At 41.6% G+C, this 12032-nt stretch overlaps 1 protein-coding gene across 1 annotated transcript; it reads left to right on the top strand.

Annotated features, from left to right (window-relative positions):
* The first annotated feature begins 476 nt into the window (after positions 1–476).
* On the top strand, positions 477–11540 carry smarcd2 (SWI/SNF related BAF chromatin remodeling complex subunit D2). The gene is made up of 13 exons (XM_070991266.1): positions 477–1073; positions 2781–2995; positions 4531–4573; positions 4676–4798; positions 5452–5571; positions 6316–6411; positions 6960–7061; positions 7157–7318; positions 7799–7896; positions 8130–8265; positions 8399–8521; positions 10019–10120; positions 10203–11540. Exons 1-13 carry the CDS (start codon positions 921–923, stop codon positions 10254–10256), a joined length of 1527 nt encoding a protein of 508 aa, XP_070847367.1. The 5' UTR covers positions 477–920; the 3' UTR covers positions 10257–11540.
* The last annotated feature ends 492 nt before the right edge of the window (positions 11541–12032 follow it).

Genomic DNA, 12032 nt, shown 5'->3' with positions numbered 1-12032 from the left:
GACATAAATCATACGATAAGGTCAGTATTATCTAAAGATCTGTGACAAAAAACAAACCTTTCTTGAACAGCTATGTGTAGTGCAACCACTGGTGGAAAGTACATTTACTAAAGTACACTTTGGCATTTAAATTCTATGCTTTATACCTTACTGTATTTATTTGACAGCTGTTCTTAGTAGTTTGCTTTCAGCTAATTTCTATACATTCAACAGATATTGCATTAATAATTACTGTAAGACAGTTTTGATGTAGAAATAAAGTAGCATTAATGGAAAAATTAGGAAGAATGTACATCAGTGCCAGTAATTATCATACCTTAGGACTTTTAAAATACTTGTTTTAATGAAATACACAACTTAAAAAAACGTGAAATCAGGACAAGTATAATTTTAATGTGTTATCGCCATTAAAGATCAGGCGAAGGTAGCCGTTACTGTGCGACCAATGTCGTTACAATAAATTTTCCGACATTTTTGAAGGCAACATTTTGCGTTAAGCGTGAAGGCAGTTATAAGAATACTTGGTATCGCTTTAGACACTCTGGTTTTGAGTCGGGGGGCATCATGTTTTCCATTAGCCTCACAGTCAAATAGCTGAAAGCAATTCTAAGACTTAAGAACAAGGGAAGGAGATGACGAACAACAACCACCACTCGGCGTCCAGAAAACAAGCAGTTGTGGGCAGAAGCAAATCCCGGAACTTGAAACGATAGGAGGCGAGCTAACATTAGCTAGCTTTTTGTTGACAGTACGCTGGCTGTCAAACCCGAACGCGACCTCATTTAAAGTAGCTGTGGTTAGCTAGCTAGCTGCTTTCTGACTTGGACCGGTGACGTTCATTTAGTAGCTTGTTAGACTTGTAGTCGGACCGACATTTGTAAGACGTTTCCGTCACTTTTAACCACTTGTGGATCCAGAAGATGGCATCAAGAGGAAGCTTCACGGGTCCGCCGATGAATCCGAATGTGCACCCCATGAGTGTTGGGCATGCTGCGGGCATGAGGATGCCAGGCATGCCTCAACCTCCGGCGGGATACCCCCGCAGCATGAGCAGCGCTCCCCAGTACCCCCAGGTTGGTTTTCTGCTCAAATTTTTTTTTTATTAACTAGAGAAACTTGGCACTGAGCGAAAAGTGAGGGAAGAGCAACGTTATCTGACTGAAGTTGATTTTCCCGTGACTTCTTTGAAGTTAAGTTCTAACTTCTCTACTTGCCTTAAAGTGTAAACGCAGTCCTAAATTTGGGGTTTAAAGTAAAGCATCCAGGTGAAGACTATCACCTGGCAGACACCAAAGTAAGAAAAACCGATAAGCGCATTATTCTTCACATGTCAAGGTGTGGACTGCACTTCCGCATTTGAAAAAGGTATGTCATTACCGCCACCAATAAGTGGAGTGTAACATTTTTAAAATGGCTTTTACAGTGATCAGTGTGTACTCTTTAATATTTGGATGTTTAATTAAAAGTAGTCTCTCAGAACAATGATTTTTGTGCATGTGTGAAAGAGAAAATCACGTGGCTGCCGCTTTGCGCCCTGTCAGTTAGCTTGAAAACAAAAGTAAGTTTATCATCCCCACCATCTGTCAGCGCTAAGCCTGCATATGTTCCCCCAGTTTTGCCTCCATCTGCAACTTCATGTGGCCTTTATGCACTCTTACAGTTTACTCATGTTTGTCACTCTGAGGCCATGTGGGTCTAAATACTTGTGCTGCTTTCAAAGGAGAGACCAAAGTAAGTGGCACATATTGTTGGTGAAACAGTTAAATTGGTTTTATTTCACAGTATAACTGCACTGTAAAACAAGATAACGATTGAGACATCAAGAAAATACCGGTTGAAAACACACCCACAAAATAAAGCATCAGAATTAAAAGCTTTTGGTAGGATTCACCACGTGTTTAAATTGATGTTTACTACATTATCCAATCTGCACATACTGTGCATTTACACCAAACGTTCCTTTCCACTGCCTGACTTGTTATTTATGCTGACTCAGACCAGTGCTGTAATTTACGTCACACACAATAATGTGCCTCTGCACACTGCTCTTTATACACACTATGCATGAAATATACTAAAAACATTGAGTAGGCTGGTATTCAGGAGGATTCCAGTTATGTAAATCATGTAATCATGTAGAGACAGAGAAACAAACAAAGTAACCTCTACCAACCTCCACCCTCTGCTCTGGTATGGTAGAAATTTCTCCCTCATATCAGAAGGAGAAAATAAAATTCAGCCAATAAGGTATGAAGTCCTAATGTATGTTAATGAAGTATATATTACAATGTAAAGTAGAGAAGCAGAATAGGGGCACAGGAGGACAAATTTCAATACTAATTCACACGCCATGGGGCTGTAGTGACAGTGGTAATGCCAGAAAGGAGCCGGTACTCTTTCATGAGTTACTGGTGTCCTCCTTATGCTATACAAGACCTTTTCAGATGTGCTATATGGTGTTGATATATTGGACCATTGCCACTGTGAAGCAGGAATGAACACATGCCTTTTTACATTGATGAGACCATATTTTATCACTGTCAGACATTAATCATCTGCAGAAGCAGTCTCTGTCCTCCATCTTATTGTCTTTATGAAATCTTTTTGGCTTCAATTATAATGTCAAAATCACTGTTACATTGGGAGCATAAACCAATACAAGAAGAAAATATTGCCAAAGCAAGCATTCTTCAGGTCTGCAGAGAGAACCCCAGCAGTGTGTTTTCAGTAGGTTCTTGTGAACCCGAAATCATGGCTTCGGCTTCTCCTCTTTTCTTTAGCGCTCAGGGATGCCACCCAACAGATTGGGGGCCCCCTTGGGTTCAATGGGGGGTCAGCTGCCTGGTCCTTCTTATGGTGGTGGGAACATGCCCATGCGGCCAGGCATGGGGCCTCCAAGCATGGACGCCTCGAGGAAGCGATTCCTTCATCAGCATCAGCAGCAGCAGCAGCAGCAACAGCAGCAGCAGGAGGCACTGGGAGGCCTGCGACGAGGGTAAACCGTGGAGAAGTGAGAGTGTTGGTGTGAGAGAGGAGGTGGAGGAGGAGGTGGAGGAGGAGGAGAGGGACAGGAATAATGCCGAGGTTCATTGACCAAGAAATCCTGGGGCCAAATCAGGGAATAGCACTGCCTGAGGTTTTGACTTAACTGTCATATAAATGAGGCCTCAACTGACATGTTCATTGTTCATTGGCTGCTGATTCTCTTCTCACTTAATCAAAAGAAAAGTAAACATTTGCAATTTCCCAGAGCCCAAGGTGACATTTGACAGCAGTCCAAAACCAATGATATAAAATGATGACATAAAAGCAAATCCTCATGTTTGACTAAAACAAACAACTGGTGTAAAGACGTGGCCAGTTCAGACCATTAGATATCTTTATTGTACTATTATGTTGTTGCTTTTTATGATATAATGATACTGGAAAAGTGTTTGTGAGGATCCAGAAAAAGTCTGCTGTGTGTAAGAGGAACGTCTCATTATGAAAGTTGGCGTTTTTTCCTTCTTATTCACAACACGATTTATCCAAACAGGATTACTTCAAGGGCCTTACCAGTCACATTTCCCTCAGCCAGGACAAAAACTACAGCAGGAGTGGTTTACTTTTTTTTAAAATTAGTGTACTTAAAAGATGCTAAATGATCATAATTACATCCGTTGAGAAATGTAACACCAAAGTCGGCATATAAAATATTCAGCAGCTAATTTTACCGCTCATTAACAATAGAACAACACCTCTTTTAATCCAGGGTGTGTTTTTCTCTCTGCAGCCTGTTTGTCAAGTTTACTGTACTGATAAAAGCACAGCTCAGATCACACAGACACGAGGATAAGAGTATCTCATGACTGGCCCAGTGGGTATTTTTGAACATCAAACACGCACATAAATGTGGTAAGGCTTGATGCGAGGCAGCATTTACAGTTTGTTCCACAATGACGCTCTTGTCTTTAAAGGTTTATTCCATAACAGCATTGTCAGTATAGGAGGATTAGTGAGCCACAGGGCGAGAGGCAACCTCCTAAATGTACATTAAAGAGCTTGGAGTTAAATTTAGACATAATGAGGGGCATCTGTGTAATTTCATTAAAGAAACAAAACAGCTTTCATGAAGTCTGTAGCAATGATAAGTGGGAGCCTGAGGAGCTCATTCTTGGGAGTTAATGAAGAGATAGCTCAGGCCAAGATTTTGTTATCGCTCGGTGAAGATTTCACAGATGATTTATAATTGAAGCAAGGGTATGAGGTCTTCCTATTAATCATGCATGTGTTAGTTTGCAGTCAGTTCTTTGTAAATTGATTAATGACCATCTAAAAGGGTAATTTCTAAATGATGAGTACACAGTACAGTATGTCCTTGTTTAACCAAGCAGTATTTGTAGCCAATGGATCCTCTGTATTTTAAAAGGAAGCATATGGCTAATGTGGTCGATTCGTGTGTGTGTGTGTGAGTGTTTTCTTTCTTTGGCAAATGGCTATATAGTACTCAGGAAGTCATCTTGTATTTATTATCTTTTCTGTGTGATTTAGGGCAAAAAGACGCAAGATGGCTGACAAGGTTCTCCCACAGAGGGTACGAAATGTTTGACCCCCTGAATCATACTTTAGATGGATCCAGTTTGATTGCAGTTGGCTGTATTCCCTCATTATTCATGTCCTGCTGTTGGCTCTCTAGATCCGAGACCTGGTCCCAGAGTCCCAGGCCTACATGGATCTCTTGGCCTTTGAGAGGAAACTGGATCAGACCATCGCCAGAAAGCGTATGGAGATTCAGGAAGCCATCAAGAAGCCCATTATGGTATCTTTTCATGATTAGTGCCTTGTCAGATAATGAAAGGATATATTGAGATAACGTCCTGGCTTTATCAGGCGTTTTCACAACAGAAGAGAAAGTGGTGCATCTGTTTGCAGTGCTGCCAAACAAACTCACATTGTTTTAATAAAGAGGTTGGTCAAAAGTAATGGCCGCCCTGATCTGATTTCATGCTGCGCACAGCACAAAAAGTTTCCCACTGTCCTCAAGAATACTTTTGCGGGGGAGTTGGAAGTGTGCGGCTTGTCAGAACTCACCTCAGTGACAATTGTCTTTCCTGTTTCCTGTGATGTCTTCACAATAAAAGCCACTCCGTGTTTCGTAGAAGCAGGAAATGTTCAGTTTGCATTAGCGGTAAATTTGTACAGCTCTGATGTGGATGTAGGAGAGTGAAACGGTAAATGGAGAGGCTGATATGAAGTCATAACAGTGGGTGTGCATTAGCTGGAATGGCGGACTCTGCCGCTAACAATAGAAACACAAATATATAGAAATACTTTAAGAAGAAGAATGTAAATATGTTGGATTGCTGGCCATATATAGAGTCTGATTCTACATTGTCATGCTTCATTTTTGTTTGGTTTTTTGGTCTTTACTAGAACTCTTCACATATCTGCTTGTTCGTCTCTGTGACACAGCAAAAACGCAAGCTCAGGATCTACATTTCTAACACGTACAGCCCCAGCAAGCCTGAGGGCGAGGAGGCGGAGAAGGTGTCCTCATGGGAACTGAGAGTGGAGGGCAAACTTCTGGAGGAAGTAAGTGAACAACACCCTCATCACCTCTGCATCTTCTCGCTCTGTTTTGCCATCGTCCCAGTGTGGTCGGACGCTCAAGTATTTCAGTCTGTTATTGTGTTGCTGAAAGCTTCAGTCACTCAGCTCTGGTTGGCCTGTGTCCTTGGCTCAGACCACGCAACCAGATGTGTGTTTACAGCTCTCCTCACTCCACCCCACAACTCCTAACACACACACACACACACACACACACACACACACACACACACACACACACACACACACACACACACACACACACACACAAGCTCATGTTCTCTTTTGAAACAAGGAATTGAAACCACTGGCCGTTACATACCATGAGCTGACATGCCTCCCCTCCCTCCATCCAATTCCAGCTCAACTCACTGTGTCATCTGGGGCCACATGAAGGAGGATTTTTCTTTTTTTTTTTTTTCCCCTGGCTCGTTGGTTTTAGGCATGCGTAGGAGTGTTACATGGAGTAACAGAAAAAAGAAAATGGATGCGAGGGGAGCAGAGAAAGGGGTCATGTTGTGCAAACAGACTTTGTCGGGGCTGGGGAGAGGGCGGGGGTGAAGCAGCTTTTTCTAGTTGTCTACAGTTTAGTGCTTTCACCACCCCCAGTGTGGTCAGAGCTAAACAATGCAGCCGCACAGACTGACACAGCACAACAAGGAGACGTAGATAGATAGCGATCTTGTTCCTCTGTCTTTTCACACTCTTTCATGCACTCTGTGTTCCCAGCCTGGCAAGCAAAAGAAGAAGTTCTCATCTTTCTTCAAAAGCCTGGTGATCGAGCTTGATAAGGAGCTCTATGGACCTGACAACCACTTAGTAGAGGTACGACATCATTAGAAAGGCATCTGATGCAACCACCTCGGAACATTGTAGGCACACGGACACAAAAATGCTCCGAGACTGCTGTCGGTTCTCCAGCCACGGTACAATGTGAGCCCAGGTCCGATAGTGGAGTTCAGCTGGAAACAGTAGAAATGCTGGAACCAATCATGTCTGAACTTGTTTGACAGTAAGAGCTTTTGAATCTGGAAGAAAGCTCTCCATGTGTAGTCCAACCTACTGTGACTTCATCCCACATATAGGGTTAAACCAGCCCTTTATAAATATCATTGTAACTGGCATATTTTAAGTAACATCAAAAACATGTTTTGAGAGTCTCACACATGAAAATAAATGGCTAAAGCAAGTATTTATGGTAATAGATCCCTCATGATTGCACCATTTAAGAAAACTGGCACTGAAGCTGTATCATCTGGGAGCATTTATGTGTATGTGTGTAACACTTTACATCCTTAACATCTTTCACTTTAGATGATGGCTCTAACAAATGGAAAAATAATCTGCGCTTTTGACTTCATTTAATCTTTCAGTGGCACAGAATGCCCACCACTCAGGAGACCGATGGTTTCCAGGTCAAAAGGCCCGGCGATGTGAATGTCAAATGCACCCTTCTGCTCATGCTCGACCACCAGGTACCGCCCGTTTGCTCAGTTACCGTCTTTGTTGTGCACTTTGCTTTCCCTTTTAAACCTTGACTTTCTTTGCCCTGATGCTTTTTTTCCCCCAGCCCCCTCAGTACAAACTGGACCCGCGGTTGGCTCGTCTGCTGGGTGTGCACACACAGACGCGGGCCAGCATCATGCAAGCTCTTTGGCTCTACATCAAGAACAACAAGCTGCAGGATAGTCATGAGAAGGAGTACATCAACTGCAACCGCTACTTCAGACAGGTAACGGAACGGTTTCAAGCAACAGAATACGAGATCTCCACCAAATGCACACATTTCAAAGTGCTGCTTTGATAGCAGGAAGTGCTTAAAGATCATTTTGTCTTTGTATTCTATCAAACATGCAGATTTTTTTTTTCATAATTTTATCCCTGCTCCCCTCATCTGCTAACTAATTCATACACCTAGTATAGAGAGAAATACCATAATTTATGTAGTGCGCAGGACTTACCATGATTTGTAATTTAAGGGCATGCATTATTAATTTTGAGAATAAATGTGTGCATGTAATTACCTGATTTGTTCTCTAAATTAATAATTCACACATTTGAATTAATCATTCATAGCTTTGGATCTGTACAAGATACGCATTGACTGTATAGGACTTCAAGTGTGCAGAGGATATGCATGTGTCCTGTTTTTAACGTTTTAATGTTTGTGGCGTGTGAATCTTGTTCTGTTTTCAAACGAAATGCTGTGCAGATCTTCGGCTGTCCTCGCATGAGGTTCTCTGAGATTCCCATGAAACTGGCGGGCCTGCTGCAGCACCCTGATCCCATCATTATCAATCACATGATCAGGTAGGGGAGTGTGGATTGTTCTCCTCTTTCTTTGTCTCTGTTCCTCAAGGGTTGCTTATAATTGTTCAGTTTCAGCCACAGTGCGTTTTTATAAGCAAACAGCAGTGGATTTTCTGTCCTTATCTTTATGATTCATTCCCAGTCTGCTCTTACAAGTTTGCATCAGCATCATCTCTTCCTCCCTGATTACAGCCGAACTTGAACTCTGCTGTCTGTCTGTCTCCTCTGAGCAGTGTGGACCCCACAGACCAGAAGAAGACAGCCTGCTATGACATTGATGTGGAGGTGGACGATCCACTGAAGGGCCAAATGAACAGTTTCCTGTCCTCCACAACCAACCAACAGGAGATTGCTGCACTGGAGATGAAGGTGAGGCCTGTCTGTCAACCACAAAGGCCTGCACCTCGCTGTTCTTTAGGATAATGGCAATAAAAAGAAAAAAAAAACATTTTGTTCAGTCAAAAAGTCCTACGTGTTATTGTGCTGGCTGTATTCACTACAGATACATGAGACGATTGAGTACATCAACCAGCTGAAGACTGAGAGAGACTTCATGCTGAGCTTCAGCAACAATCCACAGGACTTCATCCAGGACTGGCTCAAGTCTCAAAGCCGAGATCTGAAGGTAAATGTTTGCTCTCCTGCACTAACTCACTGTACCCGTTTCACCACTAGAGTCTTCATAGGATGTCAAACTAAACTACGTGATAAGTGTCCGTAAAGTTGAACTGTGGTTTTTATTGTTAACTTTCTTCTCCTCCACTTTTTTTATGGCTGTTGTATCTTAAAGACAACCCTGTCAAATATTTGTTTTTGTTCACATCTTCTGTGAACAGTCATTTGTTTGGTTTCATTCCAGAATGCTTTTGGTGCATTTCTTCAGTTTCAGAAAACAATCATTGCCCAACATAGTTTCATCAAGAGTTAATAAGAACATGCTCTAAAATACAACTATTTTCTATGAAATTGTAATATGTGGCCAGTTCTCCTTGACAGATCATAAGCTTGCTAAGACCATAGTTCATTCAGTGACAAGAGTTTGGTCATTTTACAGCATTGTTTGCTCCCATTAAATGATGAGACTTCAATGAGAAATCAGAAAAGCCTTTATTGCCAAGTACGGTTTTACACATACGAGGAATTTGCTTTGGTGATGTTGGTGCATGACACATCTAGTAAAAAATAAGCTGTTAAAGTAGTAAAAAATATAACAATATAAATATATGTACAAAAGTCTTTTTTTTTTTTTTAAACATAGACTGTTTTTTCAGAAAGTCCAAGCAGAGTGTTAATGTAACGCATAGAGTTATGGCAATGTCAATGTGACAGATGAGGCAGAGGTGAAGTGTGAAGAGTGTCGAGGGGGTTCTGGGCCTTGTTAATAAGACTGACAGCAGACGGGAAAAAAATGTTCTTGTGGCGTGAGGTTTTGGTCCTGATGGGCCGCAGCCCAGTGTGTCTCAAAGAGGTTATGTCCGGGGTGGGAGGGATCAGCCACAGTCTTTCCTGCACACCTCAGGGTCCTGGAGGCGTACAGGTCATGGAGAGACGGGAGATTGCAGCCGATCACCTTCTCTGCAGACCGAATGACACGCTGCAGTCTGCCCTTGTCCTTGGCAGTGGCAGCAGTGTACCAGATGGTGATGGAGGAGCTGAGGATGGACTCGATGATGGCTGTGTAAAGTGCACCATCATTGTCTCTGAATTTCTTCAGCTGCCGTAGGAAGTACATCCTCTGCTGTGCTTTCTTGATGAGGGAGCTGATGTTCGGCTCCCACTTGAGGTCCTGGGAGATGATAGTTCCCAGGAAGCGGAAAGACTCCACAGTGTCAATAGTGGAGTCACAGAGGGTGATGGGGGCAGGTGAGGCTGAGTTCTTCCTGTAGTCCACAACCATCTCCACTCTCTTTAGAGCGTTGAGCTCTAGGTTGTTCTGTTTACACCAGGTCGCCAGATGGTCAACCTCCCACCTGTAGGTGGACTCGTCGCCATCAGAGATGATGCCTGGACAAACCACACTTGCCAATTGAACCAATATTCCATCAGACCTCTCCCGGTATTGCTTTCTGCATTCATGAAATAGTGGTTCCTCATATTCAGTGATACATTTCTTTTCCACCAGTTGATGACGGATGTGACTGGAAACCCAGAGGAGGAGAGGAGGACTGAGTTCTACCAGGCGCCTTGGGTACCAGAGGCAGTGGGCAGATACGTTTACTCCAAAGTGAGGAAAGACTCAGCCTAATGCACTCCATAGATTGTTGTTTAAGATTCAACATGCGTTGACATTCCTTCTTCTGTTTCAGGTGCAGCAGAGAAGACAAGAGTTGGAGCAGGTGCTGGGTATCCGACTCACCTAAAGACATATACCAGAGGTCACAGCCAACTTGAGCTAATTGTAGCTTAAATGTACACAAAGCCATCCTCAATGACATGGTATGGTGAACCAGCTTCAGAGGGATACATATCTTTCCTGTCCCAGAGAGAATAGTTCTAAAAATCTACAAAGTGTATGGGACCAAAGTGGTGATTAACGTGTCCTTAATAATATGTTTGCCTTGCATTTGTCTGTCATTTCGAGCCTGTTCAAATAATCTTTGCCTTGTTCTGCAATATGTTTTTTTTTATGGTACAATATGCTTAAAACACGTTAAGCATTGGTGCTGTCTTGGTGTTTTTCACCATGCTGTGTGCTATTTTGAAAGGGTGTCTGTTTACCTTCGCATTTGAAAGCCATAATCTTTAGAAAGCAACAATACCTGATGTCTGGTAACATCTCAATAAAACAAAAATCGCGGAGAATGGTGGAATTGATTTCATGGCAAACTGTTGATCCATGCTTAAACGCTTTACAACAGAAATATACATTTTCTTTCAAACATGCATTTGGTAAATATGGATTGTATTCTGCAAACATTTATGAGCGCTTGAGATGTCTTATGACTTAGATTCAGGAGTAGCCAATGAAAAGCTTTTTATCACAATAATTTGACATGTTTAGGTGCTGCTTGGTTTGTTTTTTATAATGGTGGATATGTCATTTGGAATGAAACCTGTAAGAAAGCAGAATTTTCAGAAAAAGTCTACTTTCTGAAAAGACGGAGCTCCTTTTTTTTGTACAAGGACAGGATGTGTCCAGCTGTAACTGTGCAGCTTTTTTTTTTTTAATTTCTTGAATGTTTACATGCCATTTTCATTTATTATTGGGGTTTTTCATTGTTTTAATTCCAGGAAGGGGAATTGTGGCAGGCTGTTTGGATTGAAGGATCCATACCTCCCAAGAAGGTTAACTGGTGTTAATAAAATCGGAATGCAGTTGTAGCATGTCAGCTAAACAATGCACCAAATAGTTGTGTACAGTTTCTAGTTTCATGAGTTAACTTTTCATTGAAATGCTATTTTGTTACAGTTTTGCATGAGATGATCTGAATTTCTTGAAAACATTCCATGTTAACAGATAGTGTTGTGCCAAAATTTGTTTTGTGAAGACGGCACTTAAAATTTGAGAAATGTTGTGTGTACAAATATTTTTTTGTACAGCCTCTTTTTAAAATGTCTGCATGTTGTGTATCAATCAAAGGCCTTTATCTTTTATACAATTTGGAGGATTTTTTTTTTTTTTTTTTTTTACAATAAATATACTTAAAAATGTCTGGTGTACTGTATTTTTTTCCACAATATAAACCCTGTAAAAAGGAACATATTTTATCTAAAACATTGCCTATACTGTTATAATTTATGGTTCAAGGCTTACATTCATATTCTTTACTGTACAGCCTCAGCTCTATGATAAAAGCTGGAGCCTTGCGATGAGCATGCATGTTAGGGCTGGTCGAAGAGCTCCTGGTGCTGTTGAAAGCAGCAGTTTCAACAGGTATGGCTGGTCTTACTTGTCCTTTATTTATTAGATGTGTTTCCTCAAATAACGGCCAGAACAAATACACCCTGCTCTCAGAGTATCAGTTTCTAAGGGCACAGCAATACAATACAAGGATGTGACCAAAGATTAACACACACTTAAAATGTTGTTATGTGTTTGTTCAAGTAAAGTATGCTGTGTTCAATTAGCATTACAAGGTCTTGTGATAGTTACATGAAAGCGATTTTGAGAGCTAAACCCAACACGTTTAACGGCT

Source organism: Chaetodon trifascialis, chromosome 21 (assembly GCF_039877785.1).
Source record: "Chaetodon trifascialis isolate fChaTrf1 chromosome 21, fChaTrf1.hap1, whole genome shotgun sequence".
NCBI lineage: Eukaryota > Metazoa > Chordata > Actinopteri > Chaetodontiformes > Chaetodontidae > Chaetodon > Chaetodon trifascialis.
The sequence above is the reverse complement of the archived record's forward strand: the minus strand, read 5'-3'. Positions and strand labels throughout refer to the sequence as shown.

Excerpts from the sequence above, each read along its gene's own strand:
- smarcd2 (XM_070991266.1), top strand. The coding sequence starts at position 921 with ATGGCATCAAGAGGAAGCTTCACGGGTCCGCCGATGAATCCGAATGTG. Across the intron at positions 5,572-6,315 it reads AGGGCAAACTTCTGGAGGAA|CCTGGCAAGCAAAAGAAGAA; the intron begins GTAAGTGAACAA and ends CTGTGTTCCCAG. Across the intron at positions 7,319-7,798 it reads GCAACCGCTACTTCAGACAG|ATCTTCGGCTGTCCTCGCAT; the intron begins GTAACGGAACGG and ends AATGCTGTGCAG.